Source organism: Sardina pilchardus, chromosome 3 (assembly GCF_963854185.1).
Source record: "Sardina pilchardus chromosome 3, fSarPil1.1, whole genome shotgun sequence".
Lineage (NCBI taxonomy): Eukaryota > Metazoa > Chordata > Actinopteri > Clupeiformes > Clupeidae > Sardina > Sardina pilchardus.
Genome location: NC_084996.1, coordinates 16,725,460 through 16,749,335, shown reverse-complemented (window position 1 = coordinate 16,749,335; position 23,876 = coordinate 16,725,460). Strand labels below are relative to the sequence as shown.

Below are 23,876 nucleotides of genomic sequence, written 5' to 3'. Positions count from 1 at the left end.
GAGCTTCTTTTGGGCATGGAAATGACAAAATGAGGGTGGAACATTCTCTTTTTGGTGGAGGAGACTTGTAATTTGCCATAATGGCTGACACATGGTCAGACCATCTGAGGGCCTGGAGCAGGAGCAATCTGTCAGTGGGAATGGCAGGCAGAGTGCACATCCACCATGCATGTGTTTTAGACATCACCGGGGACTGTTTGTTTCTGCGTTTCGGGGCATGCATTTCGGAGTCTGGAAAGAGTCTGCCAAGCTGGTTCTAAATAGAGCAATTAGCGACAGACCCAAGCAAATAAAAAGTCTGTAGATAAAGTGTGAAAGGCAGCGCTTGGGCCTCGTTCCTTCGCTTTAAATGTCCCTTTACTGCTGCTCACGTCATGCAGTCTCTTCATGGTTTGAAGCTGTGGACATAAATCCCTTCATTCTCATGAATGCTATTGAGCATTTTCACAAAGAAATATAATACTTGCTTCACACATTGCGCTTGTGTTGTACATTTGACATGTAACATAATATCTTGAAACAATGATTTTGCTTTATTCATATTTTTTCTTGCATAACCTCTAAAATGGTTGTGGATAGGCCCCCCCTGTGTGTCACAAGACAGGAAATCAGTGTGAGCACTGCTTCCATGTGTTTCCTCGCCGACCGCAGACTTCTCTGTGCGCCGCTCCCTCTCAGTCATCCGAGCGAGCGAGCGAGCGGGTAAACCCTCATCCCCTCTTATCCCGCTGGCAGCCGCGCATTTTCCCAGCACGTGGAAATATTAACAGATGTGCGCCTGTTTCCGCAGCAGTCGCTGAGCCTCGGAGGAGACGCGTCTATATACGTGCAAGCCAAGGCTCCAGCAGCCCGCCACTGGGGCAGCCAGGCAGGAAAAGTAACAAGTTAATGAGGGAGACATGTCACATTACAGATGATCGTGCTCTCCCTGTCAACACGTATGCAGCATGTGCCATTCACTCGTACTCGTTTCTCGCTCACTCTTGTCTTGTTGTTTTCTGCAAACCACCCCCCCCCCCAACACTCTCTCTCTCTCTCTCTCTCTCACACACACACACACACACTCACACACTCATTTTTTTCTTGTTTTTTCTGACTCTGTTTTTGAGTCCCCCTTTTGAGTCCCCCCCCCCCCCTCTTGTGCTGTCTCTCGCCCTCAGTGTGTCTCTGTTCGTGGTGTCATAGCCTCCTCCCTCGGGGCACCTTCATGCATGTGTTTCCCAGACGCCTGGTCTTCTCCATTACCTCTCCCATTCACTCTTGAGACACTGGTATTAGCGCAGTTCAAAGGAGCCCACAGCCCTGCCAGCGGGTAACGTGATATGCCTCCGCAGCTTTACAGTGATGAGCAAATCCCCCAAAACTCTCTCTCTGTGCCCATAACTGTTCACACACCTTGGCCTCTCTCTCTCTCTCTCTCTCTCTCTCTGATGAGCGTGTTTTCATATTCCCAAAATCATGGCAGTGAGGTTTCAGGTAAAGTTCTGCTTTGAGAGAAAAAAAAAGTATGTTGTAAGATTATAGGGACTAGGGAGAGTGATCAGTCAGTGTGTGACATTATCTGAAATAATTACCCTTAATCCCAACATAAATTATGCCAGATTATATTACAAATTGCATGGGAACATGTCACAATGCAGGTCTTTAAGTGATGTAAGTCTTTCAACTGACTAAAGGGTTTTAAAGTCTGATAGAAATGATCATCTAAAGGAGTTAATTGAAGTGTACACAGTCAGTTAGCTACTTAGGACAATAAAGTTGTTGTGCTGAAGCAATTAATAAAATAAACAGTTATTGTTTGTTCTTTGTAAAAGTAGGCTACAGTTTGATATCACTTTCATAAGATATTGGCTTCTTTGAATTCTGCTTCTCAGACTTCAAGAACATGGTTTTCTATGTACTGGGTCTATTTGGAAAGGGTGGAGACTCGAGGAATGGGCGTGGATTGCAGTTTTTGAATGACATGTAAGTGATGAGAAATGAATTCTTCCATGCAGGACCACGGGCATTGCCACACTTGATTCGAGAGCAATGAACACCACACACGCAACAATTGTATATGGTACACTGGTGTCACTTTTTATTTTAAGTGAAAGGGAAGATTTTTAACAAGACTTTTAAATGATAATTTCACTGGAAAATTGGGACACGTCTTCTTGACTTTGATGAAGACCGGAACACGGCTATCTGATACAGAGTGTAACAGCATGTCAACTTTCTGCTGTATCTGCTCTGACCAGGAGAACGACCCATGGGATGTCGTGTATGCAGCATTAGGTTGAACTTCGGCAAGGCGCTGTCCAACGTGTCTGTCTTCTTTATCATGCTTTTGGTTTTCATGTATTTATTCTACAGCCTCGCCGGATTCTCTCACTCCTTACCGAAAGGCACGTTTGATCAGCAGACCTCCGTCAGCGACTATGATGCTCGGGATGACTTTCGAGATAATGTCAGATTTTCAGAATATTCACGGGTCGCGCATCCTGTACGCAACCGAACGGACTTTATCACTGGCCTCTCCAGCGCTTCACCTAAATTTGCCTGGCAAGTCATCGGTCACTCGCAGCAACAGATGATGGAGAGGGCAGGTGCTGGTGAGACTGTTCCCAGGAGCGCAATGCCTGTATCTAATTCATTTGGATCCAAGAAATTCCCCCAAGCCATCATCATCGGCGTCAAGAAGGGTGGAACTAGAGCACTTCTGGAGTTTCTGCGCGTCCACCCTGATGTCAGAGCTGTTGGCGCGGAACCCCACTTTTTCGACAGATTCTATGACAAGGGGCTGGAGTGGTACAGGTATGAAACATAGACCTCGTCGGGCTGTCATATCTGTACGATACACAATTTCCCTAACATTTTTATATATAACGCGTGAAGCGTTTTAAGTAGGCTAATTTAGAATGTTAATGTAGCCTAGTGTTAAACAGATTCAGACTAGCCTATTAGTATTTACACAGAGTCGACCAGTTGCCAAAAGTAAAAATATTCGTGTCAAAACGCAACATGTTATGGACAAAATGTTAGTCGACAAAAGGCAACATGTTTGGCTCTCCAGACAGCTCACCAACTCGGGGAGTATCCTTCAAAAATTCGACCCCTCCTTCAAACATTTGACCCCCACCTCGCCCACGACACCTGTTTATGCATAATGTGCAGCAGGCAATGCTTTGTGATAAAGTTGTTAGCCCTGCTGTAGACTTCTCAGTGGTATAACCTGCTGTGCACATGTCTCCAGCGCGATATTTGCACTGGGAGATTAATCTTAAACGACGATCGAGACAGGCAGGTGGTCTTGCACTCTTTGATTTCTGAGAAGTAGATTGGGGCTATCTAGAGTAAGATATAAGGAATTCACAGTGTGAAAGTGGGTAGGTGCATGCCTTTTAATCAGTCACACTCACATCAAATTAATCCCAACGTAAAACATACAGCAGATTTTACAATTATCAATAACATTCCTTTTTCATCCAAGCCAGCTGTTTCCCAACCCAATTTGATTCAGATGTATGCAACCTTTGCCACACCTTGTCTCTTATCTGATGTACAGATCATGTGAGGCCTTGCATCAGTGAGTGCATGCATAATATATTTAAATGATTTTGTCTGTCAGTGCATCTCAATTCTTCATAAATCACATGTCCTTAAGCGACAAGTCAATACAAACAGACAATCAGATTCATTTTATTTTAGTTAGGCGGAAAAAAAGCATTTATCATCCAGGACAGGTCATGCATGTACAGACTGGTTTGGTTTACATTTGAAATGTAAGAGGACCAGTGCTCGCAGATGATGCATCTCGCCTGCACAGTGATATTGTGTGTGTGTGTGTGTGTGTGTGTGTGTGTGTGTGTGTGTGTGTGTGTGTGTGTGTGTGTGTGTTGTGTGTGTGTGTGTGTGGCGAAGGCTTTACTATTGTAAGTTATAAGTGCTAATGGAAACGTTGACCTAGATGACCAAAGCTGTAATTTGTCCATGGTTCTACTCCAGTGAATGGAATCACCCCTGATGATCTCCAGATGTCTGAATGATCTGTGTAGAAGAGACCGCTGCCGTAGTGCAGAGGTCTGATTTTATTCCAGCAGCACCCAGTTTCCCTGCTGAACGAGAGAGCGAGAGAGAGAGAGAGAGAAAGAGAGAGAGAGAGAGAGAGAGAGTTAAAAATTCAAAAGTGGCAGTTTCATCTTTTCTTCTCCCTCTGCATATGTTTGAGCAGCATTTCATGTAAAACAGGAGAACAGATGGAAGTACTTTACTGCTGATCATTTTAAGTGTGGTGCCCCCCTGCCCACCTCTACCACCCCACCCCACCCCCCACCACCACCACCCACCCACCCTCCCCTTCTCCACCTACGCTCCCATACCCAGGCCTAGGCCCAGCTAGTGCCACTGGAAGCCAGGATGAAGTGTTTGTCTGGAAATGCCTGTGGCAGATCGCTCTTCCAGGAAGCCGTACAGGGCACTGCTTGTCTTTTAATTGCCCCGACCAGTGAAGCTGCTTGAGGCAGGCATGGTGGTGCCGGTGGTGGGGTTCTGACTGAGGCCCGGGACTCCCAGGATCCTCTTGCTTGTGGCTTTGCTGGTACATACAGATGTGACCACAAAAGCTCCCCCATGAGCGCATAGTATCGCTCAAAATGATATCTTAGCACGTACACAGTCTTTTACAAAGGTGGCACCATAAAAAACGCCTTCTGTTATGTTCATCCCCATGCAATGCTAGCCACCCCTGTAAAAGCAGAACAAGAAAACAGTGTTAAAGAGAGAGAAAAGCAATGTTATGACATTCAAGAGAATAGACAGCAAACACTGATGGTAAGCCTTACCACTACATCTCTTCAAAAAAAAAAAAAAAGAGAGAGCTGTCATCCAAGATGACACGTAACACAGGGTAACCTGCGCCATCATTTTGGCATTTACAGGCTCAGATTTCAAGAGTAAGGAGAGCGATTGCACAGAGCTTTCCTCATTGCATACGCCAGTTGTCAGGGTCAAGACACCTGCCTTTGGACCTGTCTGGTCTGAGAGCTGTTTTTTTTCTCTTTATTATTTACAATTTTCTTTTCAAAGAGAGCCCTGGTGACAGCTCAAGCATAATGACTCACTGAAGAGGAAACTGCGGCCGGCCTCTCCGGTGGAGTCACAGTTGACGGGACGAGACTGGTTGCAAAGCGCTTGTGTGGGGGGGCCAGGCACTGCCACCTCCTCCTGTTAGCGTGGGGGGGGTCACCTGACTCGGCTGTCACGCCTCAGTAAACATGCGCTGTTTGTCTACATTCATTAAAATTCCGCGCTGGCCTTACATGTCAGCTTTTCCCTCAAACCTAGCTGATCCCTGACATCTGATTTGAGGGATGCTTCTTTATTCTCCTCCTGTTTCTTTGCTGACAGCTTGCATAATTGCGATGCCTGCAGTGGAGGCAGCAAGGGGCAAAGCTATTCGCAGTTTGCCAAACGCCTCTCGGCTCAGGTTGACAAAAAGGGTCTCTTGCACGAGAGTGCAGTAAAATCATATTTGACAAAACAAACAAAGCTGAATAGTTACTGTGGTTTAATGTTAGTGCCCCTGACCCTTGTTTACTTCTGCAAAATTATACAATCTGTGATGATGAAGATATTAGAAGAGATTTGTATGTCAAAAGGTTTTAACAAATCCATCTGAAAAATTCGTAGCCCTGTGGTACTGTAGGTAGTACATAAAAAAAAAAAAAAAAAAAAACTGTTGTAATTTAATGTGAATGTGGAGAGGATTTCAGTAGAACCTTGTCCTCTGTCCCCATGGCAATGCTGGCCCAGTCAGAGACTTGAGCTCCGTGGTGATTTGTAAGTGTTAACAAGGACAGAAAAGGGTGACCAGGTATTGTTTCAGTGATACGTCCACATAGTAATTTTCCCATGATGGAGGAAAAGTTGAAATAAATGCGTAAGAGAGACACTACACAGTCCTGAGCCCTGTTTTCTAGAAGTGATGGATCTTGCTGTAAGGCACATTTGTGAGAACTCATGTCCTTGGCTGGCTGTGCTGCCTCACCAAGACCTTGCAAACAGTCCATTCACCCGTCACTGGTGCATCTTGAGATCATCAAGCAGTCGATGCCTGAATGTGCTTCTCTTACATACTGTACCTCACTGCCAGACCACACATTCTCCGTTTGCTTCCAAACCTTTCATTCGGGCCTTTGGTAATTTGTTTGCAATTTCTGTCCATCTGTGATCATTATACAGAAACCCACAGAACTGCCCTATCAAACTTCTTTAGAATCATATTACTTTTAAAAGTAATGGTTTTCTTGTTTGTGTTATCTATTTTAATTTTTGTTTCCACATATGATCCAAAGAGAGAGAGAGAGAGAGAGAGAGAGGACAGCATTAGTGAACAGAGGCTCTATGTCATGAGCCATACTATGAATGAAACATTAGTATTTTAAATTACTTGCCATTACAGTTTTAAATTACTTGGTCAATTGTTTCTGACAACAGACTCATTTGTTTTGTGTGTTCCTCTACAGTTGAGTTCACCATAAAAATGCAGACAATTAAATCACACGTCTTACAATATACTCAATGAAGAGCATTTAAAGCACAGTTAAACAGAGTTTAATGGCCTTTCTGTCTTGTTGATTAGTTTGACTATAACTGCATTACTGACAATGTAGCGATGTTTATGGAAACCCCAAAACCATGTCTGTTTTAGAAAAGGAACTTATCGGATGAAGTCCAGCCAAGACAAAAAACAAACAAACAAACAAAGCCATAAATCATTTTTATTTTAAGATTTTAAACAGAAGATGTATTTTAGAAGTTTTTGAAAGCATGAATTTGGACACCCCACATGCCAAACAATTATTTTCATATAGTAGAGAGTAGCAACAGTAAGGAAAGATGATATAAGAGCATAGACATGGATATCGATCATGTATGATAAATGATGTATGATTTATGAGAAGGTCTCCAGAGACTTTGAGCCATGCAGTTGAATGGGAAAAACTACTACACTCCACAAGTTCGGTTATCAATATGTTGACAGTCTGTCAATTGGCTGACCTTTCCCCTCTGACACAAAAGGCCCTTCTCTATTGGATTGCAATTAAAATATGGAAATACAGCAAAGGGGGGCAGTAACCATCTGGAACATGGGATTTTTGTAGCCTTGACATTCTTTGATCATGCCAGAAATATTTTAGTAGAAAAGATGGGCACTGACTCAAATGCCACATAGTACTTATGATGTTGTGCTTGGGCAGTTTACTAGATTTTGAACATGATTTTCTGGTAGACACCATATATGTTTACCAAGGGAAGGTTCGTCCCCATGAGATACAGTAAGGGAGGATTCTGAAACAGTGGAACAAGCTTTTTAAAAAGCAACAGTGAAATGCTTTGAAAGAGCTGTTGTTGGTAAATGGCCAGCGATCCAGCAGTGCACTGGTGAATTTATGGAACTTCTTCCAAAAATGTAGTTCTGATGAGGATCATTGAAGATCCTCTTTTAATATTTCATATAGTCTATGTTGTACACAATACAGGGCATGAGGTAGCCTATACATATTTGTATTCTGTCATGTCAAGTTCCATGCCTGATTTTCAATAATGAAAACGCCATTCTAAATACATTCATCCAGCATGACGGAAAATTGATTAGTAGTGATTAATTTCCAAAGAATGGCATAAACCATGGATTGATTGGTTGCAGTTGATTAATTTGCCTTGACCTTCTACGTGATCTTTCTTAAGTCAGAAACATAGAAACATTTAGGGATATTTAGTTTTGTTATGATCACTTTTGCTTCCACTTTAAACTGGCTTTAAAAGGTTTCAGCTGAACAAATTCAAATAAATCTGTTCCTTTGTGCTATCCTTTGAGCATGCCCTTGCTTGATCATTTCATTCAGTTTATCATGAATTGTTTTGTTATATGCGTCCATCAGCACTCAGTGGCAATCAGACATTAGATCTGGGCTGCTGTTGATCTTATCCCCCATTCCAGTCTAATCGTTGCCGGTTATTTGTTTTTATTGGCTGAAATGCATCCTGACAGATAAGGAAGTGTTTTTTTTTTTTAAATGGCAAAAGAATGGACATAGCTTTGAGGTGCTCTGTGGTTCTAGAGAGGTCAATGACTGAGAGAGATGTCATGTCAAATAGTGTGGTGGTGATATCTGACAGGAAATAGCCAGCGAAACATATCCAAAATTCTCGGATGTCATGTTTGCGTCCGTTGCAAGCCAACAACTACTGATGTTTGGTTAACTTATGGCTGTAGAAAATGAACTCAGAGCTCCTTCTTCTGCTGTGTGGAGTATTGAAGCACTATGATGCTATCTACTTATTTATTAAGGCTGGAGTTGTCATAGAAGGGTAGTAATATTTCTCAATATGAAATATAGATAATATTGACGGCATAAACCTTTGAGGAACCTCAACGTTCTTAATGTGAGGTATAATTTAGAATGTGAAGCAGTACATCACACATGGGCCTAAAATGGATGGCTGACCACAACCACAAGGGGAGTGAGGAGACGATGTTAACTGTCCAATATACCCTTGATTACCCATTAAAATGCAGACTTTATGAGACTAGAACTTCCTTTTGTTTATAGCCATCAGACAGTATTGGAGGATTGTCTTGGTTATTGTTGAACTTTTGTCACTGTTTTTATTGGCAATAAAAAATAATCTGGGGCAGCGGTTTTTGTCTGATGTGGCTTTTTGTTGTTGTTGGTATGAAGAATGTGTCGGAATGTTTAACTTTGCGTGCAGTGTTGTTGTTATTGCAAATTCTGAGGAGTTGTGACTTCTTAATAATACCCTTGGAGCATGTCATCAAAGTCCCTTCAGGAAGTGTTTACATCATTAAAGCCTTAGATATAAATGTTGAATTGTAAAAAGATATTGCGCGTCTTTATGTTTGTTCCTGTGTTTATTCTACTCTTCTACATAGTCCTCTCTGTATATAACATGGCTTTGAGACACCGGCGGTGTTGTACAGATATGTACACACGGCCAGGATTGTCTTGGAAAGTATCGGCTGTCTCGTATAGTGCAACAAAGACTGTAATGCTTCAGGGCTTTTGTTTTTATTGATGTTTACGAGATGTTTCTACCAGGCCTTGATTGCGTTATACTGTATAATGACAAAAAAAAAATCAAGGATGCTGATGTCTCTCCAGAGACTCATATTACAGAGTTGGTGATTGTGGTGGAAGCAACAAAGCAGTTCTTGAAAAGACTCGACTCAAAGTAAAAACAGAACGGTGGAACTGTTCTGAATCTTCAGCATCAGTGGTTTCGAAACTTTCTGAGCTGACATGCAGGATCGAAGGAGCACCTAAAAATGGACGCACGCACGCACACACACACAGACGCACAAACTCCACAAACTCTTATCACATCAACCCTAGGCATCAAAACAGACACTGATGCACATGCAGGTCACACACACACACACACACACACACAGAGATGTCCACATATTCTCATACATGCTGGCAACACTGCCGCTCCCATACCAATAGGTGTCTGTAGCCCCCACTCTGGCCTTAGGATGGTGCAGAGGGTATATCTCTGAGCCTCCACCCTGCATTAAGTATTTATGAGTGGTGAACAACAGCAAAGGTGAGGGCTTAGCCGAGAAATGGAAAACAATCCGTTGCAGACTGGAGCGTCCGTGAGGCCCTGAGCCCTGGCTGAGTGTCTGGTTCAGGGGCAGCTTGATCCTTCGTTGAAGAGCACCTCTTCTGGAGCCACCAAGACAGACAGATTGATCTGGGGGGGGGGGGGGGGGGGGATAATATTTGGGAGACAGGAGGCCAGACAATGACACATAACACTCTGCCTTTTTTTTTTTCCTTTCGGCTGGAGCAGTCATTAGTGTTCATTAGGGCGCTGTAATTATCTCTTGCGGGAGAGAGCAAACCCAGCGGGAGCCAGGAGGACAGACACATACTCAGGGATGAGAGACGTGACCTGTAGAGAAGAGTGTATCTGAAATAAAATGAGCAGTTTAAACTGGAGAAATCTGGTTCTAAAGTCAAAATATCAGAATTTGTTGTCTACCCAACACAGAAGTCTGCTTCTTGTCCTATATACTGTATACAACATACAGAATAAGCTCATTTGATGCACAGTTCCCTGTAAACCAAAATCAGAGATTTGTTTGTATCTATAGGTTAGACATCTTGTATAGGTTAGAAAAGTACATTTAGAGTAGTTTTCAGAGTACTTTTCTAACCTATACAAGATGTCTAACTGACCATTAAACAGGACAGTTTCTGTTTTTTGGACTGTCCTTACATGCAGTAAGTTCCCCATAAGCATAACCCCTCCCCTTAAAGAGTTGAGCAGGCAACAAACATCTGTAGTTTCTAATTCTGACACCATGAAATCAGATGTAATTTAAACCTAACACACACACACACACGGTTCCATCTGAGCTGAGTTACAGTAGATGTTCTCTGTTGTTTAGGTGTCTGTAACTTTTGGTTTGTGTGGTTTTCCTTCTCAGTTTGAGTAGATTTCTATGCAACCTCAGATTTGTAGGTCTCAGTGAGACAAACGAAGAGTGGCTGTAGCTTTGAGATCGATATGTCCTTTTAATATACAGTATGCCTTGTGAATGACAAAAAAACATACCAAGAGTAATGTGTTAAGGTTTTTGGATAGATACAATTACAGATGAATAGAAACCTCCTGAAGATCCTGACTAATTATGTAGGTTCACCTTAAACCACAGCACTGTTAATATTGGCCTACAAGCTCCAGCAAACATTCTCAGTCATAACAAATGACAGAACTGAGCTATATTGACACTTTACTTTGCAAATCCATCAAGCAAGTTCCACCGAAACTCATTGCACTTGTCAGCAAAGTTCTCTCATTGAGCTTACAGGCCATTCCTGTTGTTGTGCTCTTAATGGTGTTTATTTTCCCTGAGCACATTGCTACAATTTGTCTTGAAAATCCACATGTCGACCACAAACCATGTGGGCCGGCTTAGGCAGTAATAATGGATGAGCTGGTGATGGAGGCATGTCCCCTCTCTGATGGTCGTCCGGACCACAAACAGACCAGAGCAGGGAGCTGGAAAAATTACATGTGGTCAACAAAGATTCGACATCCTTATGAGGAACGTTTATTACGCTGGATCAAACAACCTTTTTTTTTTTTCTACTGGGAAATCTTTTGTAGGAAAATCAGTTAGTGGTGCAAATATACCATACGTGTAACTGATGAATGAAATGAAATGAAACAAGTTCAATGGTTTAGTTTTTTTACTTTATGGTCTCATGTGGAAATGTGGGGTGTTTTCATCCCACAGAAATCAAGTTCATGTAAACTGATGTTGTCTCTCTCTCTTCCCTGGGGACAGACTAACATTTTGAGGCAATCTGTCTCTTACTTTGATTGTTTTAATGTGGACAGATGTTGTTCCAGACTCAACACTCCTTATTTTCATGTGCACAGCTTCCATAACACGGTGGGTTCTGTATGTTGTGCTGGATATCTAACGTCTGTGTCTGGCTAGACTGTTGTGAAAGGGCCAAAAGACCAGAGTAGACATCGATAAGACATTTAAGGAAACATTCTCTTTTGACAAAAATGGGGCCCACTCTGTTTGGTGACTCACTTGTGATGATCTGACTAATGAAAATGCATCACAACCCCCTCTCTAATAATCCCCTGTCTCTTTCTCTCTCTCGACAGAAATCTAATGCCTCGCACGCTGGAGGGGCAGGTGACCATGGAAAAGACGCCCAGCTACTTTGTGACCAAAGAGGCGCCGCTGCGGGTCTGTGCCATGAACTGTGACGCCAAGCTCATCGTGGTGGTGCGGGACCCGGTGACCAGGGCCGTCTCCGACTACACCCAGACCCTCTCCAAGAACCCCGGGCTGCCCTCCTTCCAGAGCCTGGCCTTCCGGAACGCCTCCTCCTCCAGCCCGGACGCCATCGACACGTCCTGGAGCGCCGTGCGCATCGGCCTGTACGCTCAGCACCTGGAGAGCTGGCTGCGCCACTTCCCGCTCTCGCGCTTCCTGTTCGTCAGCGGCGAGCGGCTCGTGGCCGACCCGGCGGGCGAGATGGGCCGCGTCCAGGACTTCCTGGGCATCAAGCGCATCGTCGGCGACAAGCACTTTTACTTCAACCAGACCAAGGGCTTCCCCTGCCTGAAGAAGCCGGAGGGGAGTGGACGCCCCCGCTGCCTGGGCAAGTCCAAGGGCCGGCCACACCCCCTCATCCCCCCGGAGGCTCTGCAGAAGCTCAGGGACTTCTACCGGCCATTCAACCTGAAGTTCTACCACATGAGTGGCCAAGACTTTGGCTGGGACTGATTCGTGGAGGACTCGGAGGACACAATCTCATCATCTGCAGCATTATAAAAGCTGAGGTACTCCAGGAAGCACTCTCGTACTGTGCTGTTGTGCTGTTGTTACCTTGTTGCTAATGATGAATCGTTGTTGAAATATCATCAGAACATGGATCACTTGATCATCACTTACACTGGAAGGGCCTAAGATGTTCGTATTCCCACGCAAGCTGTTTCAGGCTGAGGCCAAAGAAATGTTGGTGTGTGCTGTCAGGAGCACAGGTGACACAGCTTGCTCTGCGCATAAAGTCCCTTTGATCAGCTGTTTGACTGAAGGTGTCAGGGTATTGTGAAATCTCCGTTGTACAGATCAGAGAGCTGCAGCTTTAACACATTTCGGCGTTAGATAATTCATTTGTGTGACAGAATGCACCAGAATCAGTGAGGGGGGGACCAGGAGCGAACAGGATGACATGACTTGTACTCAGCTGCACCGAGTGGCTCCGTGAGCTGTGTGTCAGTGTTGTCAGAAACCACTTGCTTCTCAAATGATTAATGTCCTTCTCTCACGTTCTTTTTTTGCCCTCCATGGGAAATACTTTGTGAAAGCTGTTCTTTCCAGTGTTCAGGTACTGTATGTATATATTGTAGCTGTACTGTAGCTGTTGCTAGTTCACTGTCAAGAACAAGTCTATGTTTTTGAGAACATGTATAAAATCCATGCAACACATTTTTATAAACTCCATAAAGAACATTGCCAAGTGTCTGATCAATTGTATTAGCCTCTGTTATACGTGTATGAGTGGTGTAAATAGGATGCAAATGTCCTGTTCAGCTGTGCATGAGTAGAATTGCCTGTTATATGGAGATTACCGCTGCTCTTGCTGTTTGAATTAAAAACAGATGCTCAACTGCACAGATTCCTTCTTAAGATTACAGAGATTGCATTCAGGATTTGCTCGCACCTCATTCTAAAAGCAAACAATGTTAAATAATAATAATTAAAAAAAAAACACAAATAGCAGATCAATAGAATAACACACAACTTCTAAAAGCCATGACCTTAGTTCAAGAATTCAAGAAGCACAGAATTTTATAAAACAGTAAGATATCTTGTGGAAGAGCAGCTTGCTCAAGGTCGACAGACCACAGCCAGTTCCTATTCCTTAGTACAACGAAACCATACACAGTTTTCAAAGAATATTCTCTGGCTATTCATTATGAATTATGGCAGGAATCTTTAGAGACAATCTGCTATCGATCTCGCACCACATTGCTTCATTTTCAGTTACAGTTGTCTGACATGGGATCTAGTCCATTTCATTTTGGTTGTAGATCTTAAATAGCCCTCTGGTGTTTGGGGACAGCAGTGTATAACATTCACTGACTATCAGGTCAAGTCTTCCCCTTGTCTTGGTGGGGAACTCATGACCTGTTTTGGACAGAGATATGGACTCTCATTGTAACAATGGCAGCACCATCCATCTTTATTTTCCAGATAATTAAACGCGAGTAAAAAAATCATAACTCAACTGTAGCATTAAATTGACTGTGTTTCTCCAGAAGGCTTAGTGCTAAACACATGCATGAGGTGCAGCTCTGACCATAAGAATGCCCCGGCCTGTAGGTCTCATGGAGTCTCTAAATCAACCCAACTCTGGTTTCTGCCACAGATGGATTCTGGATCCTAAGAATGTTGTATGTATGTTGAAGGTTTGTGTATCATCTCCTCAGCAGGTTTGAACCAACACCTCCAACTCTTAATGATATGGCATCATTGTGGTGATCTGTGGTCAGAACCATTCATCTTTATCTATTTTCAGTTAGGGGGAAGGAACAGAACTTTAATACTGCACATTTACCTACCATTTTCTCACTACTTATAATTCATTCATCTGACACTGAAGGATGGACTAATCAATATTGGTTCCGCAAACAGGTTATAAATATGGATGGTTAGTTGATCACATACACACCAATATTTTCTTCATATTTATGCTCAAACATGTTTGTAAAACATAAGAAGCAGTCACCGAATCTACCAAGTGGTGTTTTTAGAAAAGTGACCCAGAGTCACATCCCTTCTTAACAATAATACGAACACTAAAGGGATAACAAGATGTGCAGTAGGCCTAGTAGGCAGATTTTATTTTTAATGTCTTGTAAGTACTGGAACATACATTAGGCAGATGCAATGAAGTGGTACAATTACAGGTCTGCCAGTTATTTAAGCGTATAATTCCAAATGAGATGATCTGCTGAATTGACCATTCCTACGTTATTCACCTATAATTTCATGCATCCTAGGCCTTGAAACTGCCGTTTCATCAACCTCTCCCTAACGACCCAGTCTGTGTCCAGTTACTGCTCTGTAACTCTCGGAGATTAGCAGTGATGAGGGGGTCAATGTATTTTCAGTCGTGCTTTTCATTAAGGCATGGGGCAACCTAATGAAAAACATACAGATGAAAATGGCGCCGAGCTGGAGAGCCCAGAGGAAAGAAACCATTTGTACACACCAATGGCAGGATTGCAGTATAAAATCACGGTTTCCTCTTCTCTCAGATTTTGTCATGAAAGATTTTGACCCATCCCCTGAACTCGACATGCCACAGTCTCTGCTATAAGGGTGAAATAGTTTTCTTGTTGATTTCTTGTCATATTTATTTGAAATAATACAATATTAACAAAGGTGCACCACAACTCTACTGTGGCATAATGGGTAAAGCCACCCGAACCAAATTACATCCCAGATCTTTGGAGTGAAAGCCATGCTCTCTGGTCGCACGAGAGAGCCATGCTATTGCCATGGCTGTCAGAGCGCACACTAATGAAGGTTTCTGACAGGCAAAACAGAGAAAAACTAAAACTACCACCTCAGCTTCCAACCTTAAAAGCTTTGGTTATGTATTGGCGCTGATAGACTGCAGCTAAAACACAACATATAATATGCAAGGTATGGAACTGTCTGGAAAGCCAAAATAAATAGGAGCAGGAGAAATAAGACAAAAAAAAAACTATTTTTGCAGGTTTAACTAGGTTTCAATTAATTGGAGGATTCATTGATTGGGAGATGATCTGGTTTGTGAGGATAGACACATACTGTATGTCAATTACAGTATTGGTTTTGAGTTCTCACAGTTCGGGGACAATATAGTAAGTCCATCCATTTTTGTAAACGTACATAGTGTGCCAATAGCTGGCCTTACCTCAACAGCTGGGAAACCAATTCTATGTTCCACAAGATATAGTTACCAAAACATAAAATGCATGGATGAATTTGGCCTTTTCCCATAAAGTTAATGCATTCCACAACTTTATTTAACACTCCTTTATTTAACTCCCATGTTGTTAATGCTTTTCTGAAAGATTTACTTGTACATACAGCAAACTAATCGTTGCCATGTGAAGAGTGACTTTTGTTCAGACTTCCTATTGCATTACATTTGGACAAATGCATGACTACTGGGTGCTCATAGTGATCAGACAACTCTCCAGCTGATTTGCAAACAGAAGGACATCCACTGAAAATGCTTTGCATTTGCTTACAAACTCTGTTATGGCAGTTGCTATATTTCTATTGTTTAGACTCTGTGGTCCAGGCCATCCTCAAAAGTAATTTCCACAATAAAAGCTTACAGCTAGCCAGACATTGAGTTTGAAAATGTGTTTGACTAATATGTGTGTGGCTGACTTAACTCAGGCCTCTTGAGAAACTGCTGCCATGTCAACAATCTTACCATACTGTGAAAGACAATATTCACTGTATTTGAATAGATTTCAGGCCTTCGTGTAGGGGTTGGTCCGCTGCTATCTTTCATACCTGTGAAATATTTCTATTTTCATTGCCATTTTCAATGTAAAACTAAATTCTCATTGTTTTTAAATGATAGTGCAAGTGTGCAAACGGTGGTGGAAAGGACATGTGGGTCTCACCAAAGTGTGGGAAGATGTTGCATACTTATATCAGGTTACATGCACCACTCACTCATACTTCATGCAAGTATGATGATGGGTCTAAAGGATGATGGGTCTTGAAAACAGAGAAGGTAAAGAGAAGTTTTGTAATTGAATATGGAACAGATGTTACACACCTGGGAAAATGGGGTCATGGAGAGGTCATACTCTTGTGGGCCATACTGTCATATGCTATAGAGTAACAGGGTGTAAAGAGGGGAGCAGAGCTGAGATACAGTCTCTGAGCAAACCCATTATAATCCACTTAAATTGTACAATTTTGAATCAACGCAGACAGAGCCTTTGCATTCATATTTGAAAGTATGCCATATCAATGCGCTTAAAGTAGTCTCACACTTATAAGATGTCAGTTTCCGTCAGTCTGGTAAATTCTTCTGATATTTGAAGCTGAATGAGAACCAAAGTGTCAAAGTGTCATTTCTAATTCCTGCAATTAAATGGTAGGCCTACCCTAGAACATTCAATCAGAGTGGATGTGATGAAATAGTAGGGAAGTAGCCATTAGGTTTTTATCTTGCAGCTATAGGGACAGAAGTCCATCACCCTCACAGAGGTCAGTTCAAGATTCACAGGGGTGCGTTGAACACTAGGCCTACATTTATTTCTTCTCCAAATGTATTCCAAGCATGATGAAATTGAAATAGGTTTAATTTTCTTTTCAACCTTTCATTAATCCACAAATGACAGCTGACAGGCCTTCTGACACACCCACATCTCAAAATGATGTTGCACATCCGTTGCGAGCTTGCGACCAAACATGTCGAAACTAAAACCACAACGGTAGCCTACAAGACGTTAGATCTTAATTCGCCCTGTACTGCACTGTGCTGCCCTCTTCTGGCCACTTAGCCTACTGCAGACGTTTAACTCCCAAACATAATTTCATCTAATGTAAAAGGAAACAATTTGCTGTTACAGTAGGCTATTAGTCAGTTACATATTGTGTCATGCTTCATATAATCGATTTGATAAGAAATCGAAAATCGTTTTACGTGTGTGCGTGTGTTGGCAAAGAGAAATAGGCCTACTGACCTTTACATCTGTCTGGAAATGTTATAACTTTGTAGGCCTACACTGCTTCAAGTAGGCCTAGTAGCATACTGCCATTTAGTATGTGTATGTGGGTGAATGTCAAAGAATGCACGACTTGACCACAGGTGTACATATTGTATTTGGAAGATCATTTTATTAGGCTAAAGCAGGTGGGCAATTTAGGCTATTGCTAAAATCCAAGCTGTCAAAAACGCCTGTGGCCGACTGGACCCATAACCAAAGATCCTTGATTACCATTAGGCCTATTTGTGCCTTAACGCTCTCTGCATGGAACGTGCAGAGTACATTTCAGTTTCATAACCTGTCCACTTTGAATGACATGGTGACGATGCCCTCTATCCCTGCCTCTATCTCGTCGTGCTCCTGGACGCTGGACACCCCCTTGGGTGTTCCAGTGAGGATCAGATCTCCCTCCTCCAGGGATATAAAGTCACTGATGTAGTTGATGAGGTATGGTATAGAAAAAATCATTTGCGATGTGCTGCCATTCTGCTTCATCTGGTCATTTACCTTTAACCATAGTTTGACGTTCCCTGGGTCAGGGATCTTGGCTTTGGGGATGAACTCACTGACAGGGCAGGATGTGTTGAAGGCTTTGGCGAGGGTCCAAGGCAGACCTTTGGACTTGCAGTCTTCTTGAACGTCTCGCGCAGTCATGTCTAAGCAAAGAACATAACCGGCGACATGGTCCATCGCAGATTCTCGGGGAATCGCTGTTCCTGATTTGCCAATGACCACCCCCAATTCAACTTCATGATGCAGATTGCTTGAGTATGCAGGCACGATTATTGGGCTACCCTCTCTCAGATATGCCGACGGTGGTTTCAGGAATAGCACAGGCTCAGTTGGAATGGCGTTTTTAAGCTCTTTTGCGTGGTCTGCGTAATTCCTCCCAACACAAATAATCTTTCGCCCCCATTCCCAAAAGCGTGTGACGTTTCTAGAAGTCATTCTTCCCCTGTTAAAGTGTGAAAGACAGGTTCGTTTGCTGCAATGACCTTTGAACGATGACAGCTTAACAACAACGCAAGTACGGCATGCGAGAGTAGACAAAATTCATTGTAAATAAATAATATGGCTTAAGCTTAAGTAAATTCTAATGGAGAGTCACTATTTTATTATACTTAACGCGATAGTATATCGAGTATTAATTTATTCTCTATCAATAATGTTTTCAGTTTACTGATTATTTTATCAACCGCATTACGCACGCCGCGCCCCCACATTCGATTGGTTCTACATGGGGTCAAAGTTAAAAGAAGGCTGGACTGTACTTTAAACGGAACTTTCTGCTTCCTCCTCGTCCCTCGGTTCCTCCTCTACTGTTACCATATATTCGATAACAGCTGTCATATTGCTATGTTATGCAGGTCACTGTTGGCGAGTGCGTGCACTCTCGGTGTTTTTGGAGCTGCTACATATAAATTTGGTATGTTATTTAATGGCCAAGACTTTCTTTTAGCGATGGAATGTCACCGTCTCCCCTTCTTTCTTTCTGTTGTCTATCGCTTACTTAACGCAGTCTTGTTATTTACTGCCAGGCTACAGTTAACCTACAACTAGTCAATTGCACTGAACTAGAGTGAACCAGTTTAGCACTAGGCACTGACTGAGTCATCCCCAACTCTTCTCACATGTCACAAACTTGATACATGCTGTGACGTGTAACAGTAACAGCAACACAGGATGAGCGCTGTTAAGTGTTTTTACCACAATTACTGATTGCGAAGATGTTCCCAAGCTAATCGTAGGGCTCTTGGGTGTTCATAAATAGTTGGTCCAGCGCCAGATTGATGGCATGTGGCAAAACAGGAACACAAAAATGTATCGAAAGATGTAGAACATCTGTCTAACTTGAGTCACTCTGACCGAGCCACAGCACCTCTATCTCTTCAACTTTAATTTGTGCCGCTGTGTCGTTTCTGACAGTCGAACACTGGGCAGGTAATTTTCACAGCTGACTGACTGTCCCCTGCTTAAATGTCGTTAATGCGTTGAAAATTGCATAACAAATGTATGTTTTGCCATTACGTTTCATGTTATACACCACCACATAGCCGATGCCTACTATCATAATGGATGTTGTTCACTTCAGAACAAATGGTAATCAAAGGTGTGTGTATTTGCCAATCTGACACATGATGACTGGTCAAAAGCAGCAGTCTAGATAACGCGAAAAGCGCACACTGAGTCAAATGAGGTTATAGGGAAATAGTCATGTTTAGGTAGAACTGAACTTCGCCAAAGGGGGAGACAAATACATTTTGGAGCAATAGTTACTTCTGCATAAATTGTGAAGGTGCACACCAAAATGGTAAATTCAGTTTAATGCTTTTCATGCTCAAAGAAAGCAGCAAGCTATTATCCACCTTCAGACAGGCCACATGCCATTACTGCATGTATTGCATATGTGGGTTTGGCTCAAGATTTAATTGTGACATTTCATTTCACCAAGTGCATTTTATTAGATCTAGCTAGATCTCGCAGGGGTGAAATGTTTTCTTCCTTTCTATTTTTAAACCATCGTTGTCTCTCTCTCTTTACATGTATAGCTCCTCCTAGGATACAAGCAGCCGCCTTAAGTTCAATTGTGAGAAAATCCTCTATTGTGGAACAAACTGACATGAAGATTGAACTACTTCCAGCACTCTCAGATAATTATATGTACCTTCTCATCGATGAGGATACAAAAGAAGCAGCCATTGTTGATCCAGTGGAGCCAGTAAAGGTAAACGCAGAGACTTTACGAGGACTCAGGTGCACACTTGTTTTGGTACACACCGACACACCAGTGAACATACTAACATACGTCCAATACAGATGTCCTGTATTGATGGCTGATTATTGACTGATGGATGATACACTTATTTTATCGTTTTAAGGTTGTGGAAGCGGTGAAAAAGCATGGCGTCAAACTTAAAACTGTCATGACCACACACCATCACTGGTAAGTCATCATTTTTAAAAGTAGCCTACAGTACCTGGTTAAAAACCATCTGTAAATAGACAAAAATTGCTAAAAGCATCTGCAAAATATGACTCAATACAAACTTATAATTGCTTTGCCAGACCTTTCCTGTATTATTACAGAGCTGGCTATTGTTAGAGGTGGGAAATGTGATATATATATATATATTTATTTTTCACATAGGGATCATGCAGGTGGAAATGAAAAAATGGTAAAACTGGTTCCTGGGCTGACGGTCTACGGAGGGGATGACCGAGTGGGTGCCTTGACCAAGAAAGTGAAACACGACAACACATTCAAGGTATGTCTCTTTCGGGTATCCAACCTGCACGGCGTTCATTTGTGTCGAGGAGGCAGAGTGTTACATTTCAATGTAGATGTGCTCAATGTTGTGGTCTCCTCCTTTCCATGCAGGTTGGCTCACTCAACGTTAAATGCTTGTTCACTCCATGCCACACCACTGGACACATCTGCTTCTTTGTGACCAAGGACGGCAGCACCGAACCACCAGCTGTTTTCACAGGTTTGTCCTGCATTTTGTTTGCCTATGCTTTTTTTTTTTGTTTGCCTATTCTTGATAAACACAGACAATAGCATGCGTTGTGTGTTGTCTTGCCTGTCATTACAAAATACTCATGCCTGGTACTTGTATTGGTGTTTTATGTCCGTTTAGGAGATACCCTGTTTGTTGCTGGCTGTGGGAAGTTCTTTGAGGGCACTGCGGAACAGATGTACAAAGCACTGATTGAGGTTCTTGGTCAGCTCCCTCCTGAAACGGTAAACATCTATCTTTAACTTGAATTTCCCCTTTCCTTGAATTTCCCCATGGGGATCAATAAAGTATCTATCTATCTATCTATCTATCTATCTATCTTTAACTGCATTACTTGTACATCGGAGTTCACTAGGGCTGAAATTGTCAATAACTTCTACATGGCTGAGGGAAAGATGCTTTACGATGCACTTTCTGTAAACACTCTAGACTGTCCACTGTCATCATATCTTAGGAAATATTTTCCATAGTTTAAAATGGCCAACTACCCATTGTCATGTATTTGAAAATGTCATTCTTAAAATGTATACTTCATATGTACATATTTGAGTGACCGGTATGTTACCCTAAAATATGTAATTGGTTCTTACATTGTGCATTGATTTGCTTTTACTATTTCATTGTGCATTTGTTCTTATTTGTAACGAAAGGTAAATAAATGAATCCACACTGTCACTAAATAACTTCTTTGAATTTCAGCGTGTATTCTGTGGTCATGAATACACGGTGAACAACCTGAAGTTTGCACGCCATGTTGAACCAGATAATGAAGTCATTCGGAAAAAGCTTGCCTGGGCCAAGGTAATTATCTCTGACATAAGTTGAGCCGTTAATGGCCAGAAAAGTTTGACGATTTATTCAAAATACTTTTATTTATCAGGAAAAATGCTCAAATGGAGAACCAACCATCCCATCAACCTTGGCTGATGAATTCTCGTTTAACCCATTTATGAGAGTACGGTAAGGAAAATAGTCCATCCTCTGAGATGTCTTGACGAAAATGTAATGTCTCTTCTGGTTATGTTGATCATTCTTGGTCTTTGTCGACTAGGGAGAAGTCAGTCCAGGACCATGCAAAGACAAGCGACCCCATTGACACAATGCAAAGCATTCGGAAGGAAAAAGACAACTTCCGTGTCCCCAAGAATTAAAGTGAACCAATGAAAACGCTCCAAAAAGCCTTCCATGCCACAGCCTACTCTGTTACTACCACACTACATACCAAGAGTATCAAAAGCTACTTCTGACAATAACAAAGCTATTTTAGCTTGCTTTTCTTTTTAAACGTTGTATATCTGTGGCATCACTGGTATTTGAAACATGATTTGGTTCATGCAGCGTGTACAGAATGATATTACCTGTAAATGTATAACATAAAGGATATTTTAATATTGCTGAGGTCTTAAAGTTGGAAGCCCGATGATGGGTAACCACATAAAATGTTATAAAATGACAAGAAAAGCAGGGAATTTTCATTTTGAGCAATGTAGGCCATAGGCCTAACTTCTGCTATTTGCTTGCGAAGAAATAGCTGTGTGGTACTATTTTGTTCATGTAAAGCTGTTATTATAGGATATGCACAGTTTTAGTGTGGATTAGGTCTATTCAAGATGCAATATTGTTTCATCATTTGCTTTGAAGAGTTAGATTTACAAAGAATGATTTAGCTTCTTTTTTTTTTTCGTCAGTAACACCATTCATGTCGAATCTTGAAATGTTATCCAGCAGATTTTGCACTTTTTGTTCTCAAAAAATGTTTTGTCAACATTGTCAACAAGATGTAATAATTATTTAGCAATGCATAGCCTATATAAAAATGTTAAGCATCACAAAATGTCTGTTCATTCTGACTGCGACAGATGAGGTACACAACATGCAATAAGGTGAATTGTGCTAAGATGATTTTGTACTGTAGGTCTAACCAGACTCTGGGATCATTTATAAGGGGCTCTGGTCATGAATATTTCCGAGTTGAACCTTGAACCTGAACCAGGACTAGACCGAAACATGATTATGTTGAGGGCGCATGTAATTGGTACAGAACTAGAGTATGTTTTCAGTTGCAGACAGATGTGTAAATCCACGCTTATGACAAATTAGCGGCGTGATCTCTATGCACTCTGTTATGACAACATTAAAAAACAAAACCTCAGGTGGCTTTATCCGAGGTATGGTAACCTGGGTCCATAATTCTGAAGCAGTTTAGAATTAGGATTTCTTTCATTTTATTGCAGTCCTCACCACCCATCATCACTGGTAAACTGGTCACCAATTTGGAAAGCTACCTTCAGATTGCAGTGGCATCCATAACGAGATGTGGGCCGAACAGTTCACTGTCTCTGTTAGGGACCATGCAAGGGGCAACGAAGAAAAGTTCCAGGACTGAGGGTGTAAGGTTGAGATGATCAGATATCAGATCGTATTTGACACTGACACACTCCAAACACTCCAAATTAATGTTTGATTGATCAGGGTATACACTCTTCATTGGTGGCTGTGGAAAGTTCTTTGAAGGAACGACAGAACAGATGTATCATAGTCTGAGAAACGTGTTTGGGACCCTACCAAAAGACAAAGTAGTCTTTTGGTAAGTCAAAGAACTATCAGTAGCATACCTGCAGCTCTCGTGACTGTCTATGCATTTGCTTACCACAGATACAACAAATCAGTGGTCATTTGGAGTGGTGATTTTAGGTCCTGTTCATTCATCACGTCTCCTGTGACAAAAATAAAGCCATGCAGAAGTTCACCGGCCAGACGGAGCCGGTGGAGGTGCTGTGTGTGCTCCACAGGGAGGACAACTTCAAGAAGCCCAAAGGCTGCGCGCTCCCACACGCCACGATGGCCTTGGAGTGGGGCCTGCAGTTATCCTGATCCCCCACCACCCCACCGCCTGCCGACCCCCACGCAGAAGGAGGCTTGGGCAGCCGCTCTCAATTAACTCTTAAGCGGGGTGCAGAGAACGTGTAGATGTAGCAAATACAAGTCTCAAGCATCACTGTTTAGAGGAGTGTCTTACCT

At 42.3% G+C, this 23,876-nt stretch overlaps 3 protein-coding genes across 4 annotated transcripts; 2 read left to right on the top strand and 1 right to left on the bottom strand.

Annotated features, from left to right (window-relative positions):
• Positions 1–2,251: 2,251 nt before the first annotated feature.
• Positions 2,252–13,165, top strand: LOC134075912 (heparan sulfate glucosamine 3-O-sulfotransferase 6-like). The gene is made up of 2 exons (XM_062530939.1): positions 2,252–2,796; positions 11,701–13,165. The coding sequence occupies exons 1-2, from the start codon at positions 2,252–2,254 to the stop codon at positions 12,326–12,328; spliced, it is 1,173 nt and encodes a 390-aa protein (XP_062386923.1). The 3' UTR covers positions 12,329–13,165.
• Positions 13,166–17,441: 4,276 nt separating this feature from the next.
• Positions 17,442–18,346, bottom strand: fahd1 (fumarylacetoacetate hydrolase domain containing 1). The gene has a single exon (XM_062532155.1). The coding sequence runs from the start codon at positions 18,283–18,285 to the stop codon at positions 17,629–17,631; it is 657 nt and encodes a 218-aa protein (XP_062388139.1). The 5' UTR covers positions 18,286–18,346; the 3' UTR covers positions 17,442–17,628.
• A 257-nt stretch (positions 18,347–18,603) lies between these two features.
• hagh (hydroxyacylglutathione hydrolase) lies at positions 18,604–22,689 on the top strand. 2 transcript variants are annotated; one of them, XM_062532153.1, is made up of 9 exons: positions 18,604–18,763; positions 19,887–20,062; positions 20,217–20,281; positions 20,486–20,603; positions 20,717–20,825; positions 20,976–21,079; positions 21,555–21,656; positions 21,736–21,815; positions 21,907–22,689. In XM_062532153.1, the coding sequence occupies exons 1-9, from the start codon at positions 18,694–18,696 to the stop codon at positions 22,004–22,006; spliced, it is 924 nt and encodes a 307-aa protein (XP_062388137.1). In that variant the 5' UTR covers positions 18,604–18,693; the 3' UTR covers positions 22,007–22,689. The 2 variants fall into 2 exon arrangements, with proteins under 2 accessions (XP_062388137.1, XP_062388138.1); XM_062532154.1 differs by lacking the exon at positions 18,604–18,763 and adding an exon at positions 19,259–19,278.
• The last annotated feature ends 1,187 nt before the right edge of the window (positions 22,690–23,876 follow it).

Coding starts and splice junctions, on each gene's coding strand:
- LOC134075912 (XM_062530939.1), top strand. CDS start 2,252: ATGGGATGTCGTGTATGCAGCATTAGGTTGAACTTCGGCAAGGCGCTG. Junction 2,797..11,700: donor AAGGGGCTGGAGTGGTACAG/GTATGAAACATA, acceptor CTCTCTCGACAG/AAATCTAATGCCTCGCACGC.
- hagh (XM_062532153.1), top strand. CDS start 18,694: ATGTTATGCAGGTCACTGTTGGCGAGTGCGTGCACTCTCGGTGTTTTT. Junction 18,764..19,886: donor AGCTGCTACATATAAATTTG/GTATGTTATTTA, acceptor TTACATGTATAG/CTCCTCCTAGGATACAAGCA. Junction 20,826..20,975: donor ACCACCAGCTGTTTTCACAG/GTTTGTCCTGCA, acceptor ATGTCCGTTTAG/GAGATACCCTGTTTGTTGCT.
- fahd1 (XM_062532155.1), bottom strand. CDS start 18,285: ATGACTTCTAGAAACGTCACACGCTTTTGGGAATGGGGGCGAAAGATT.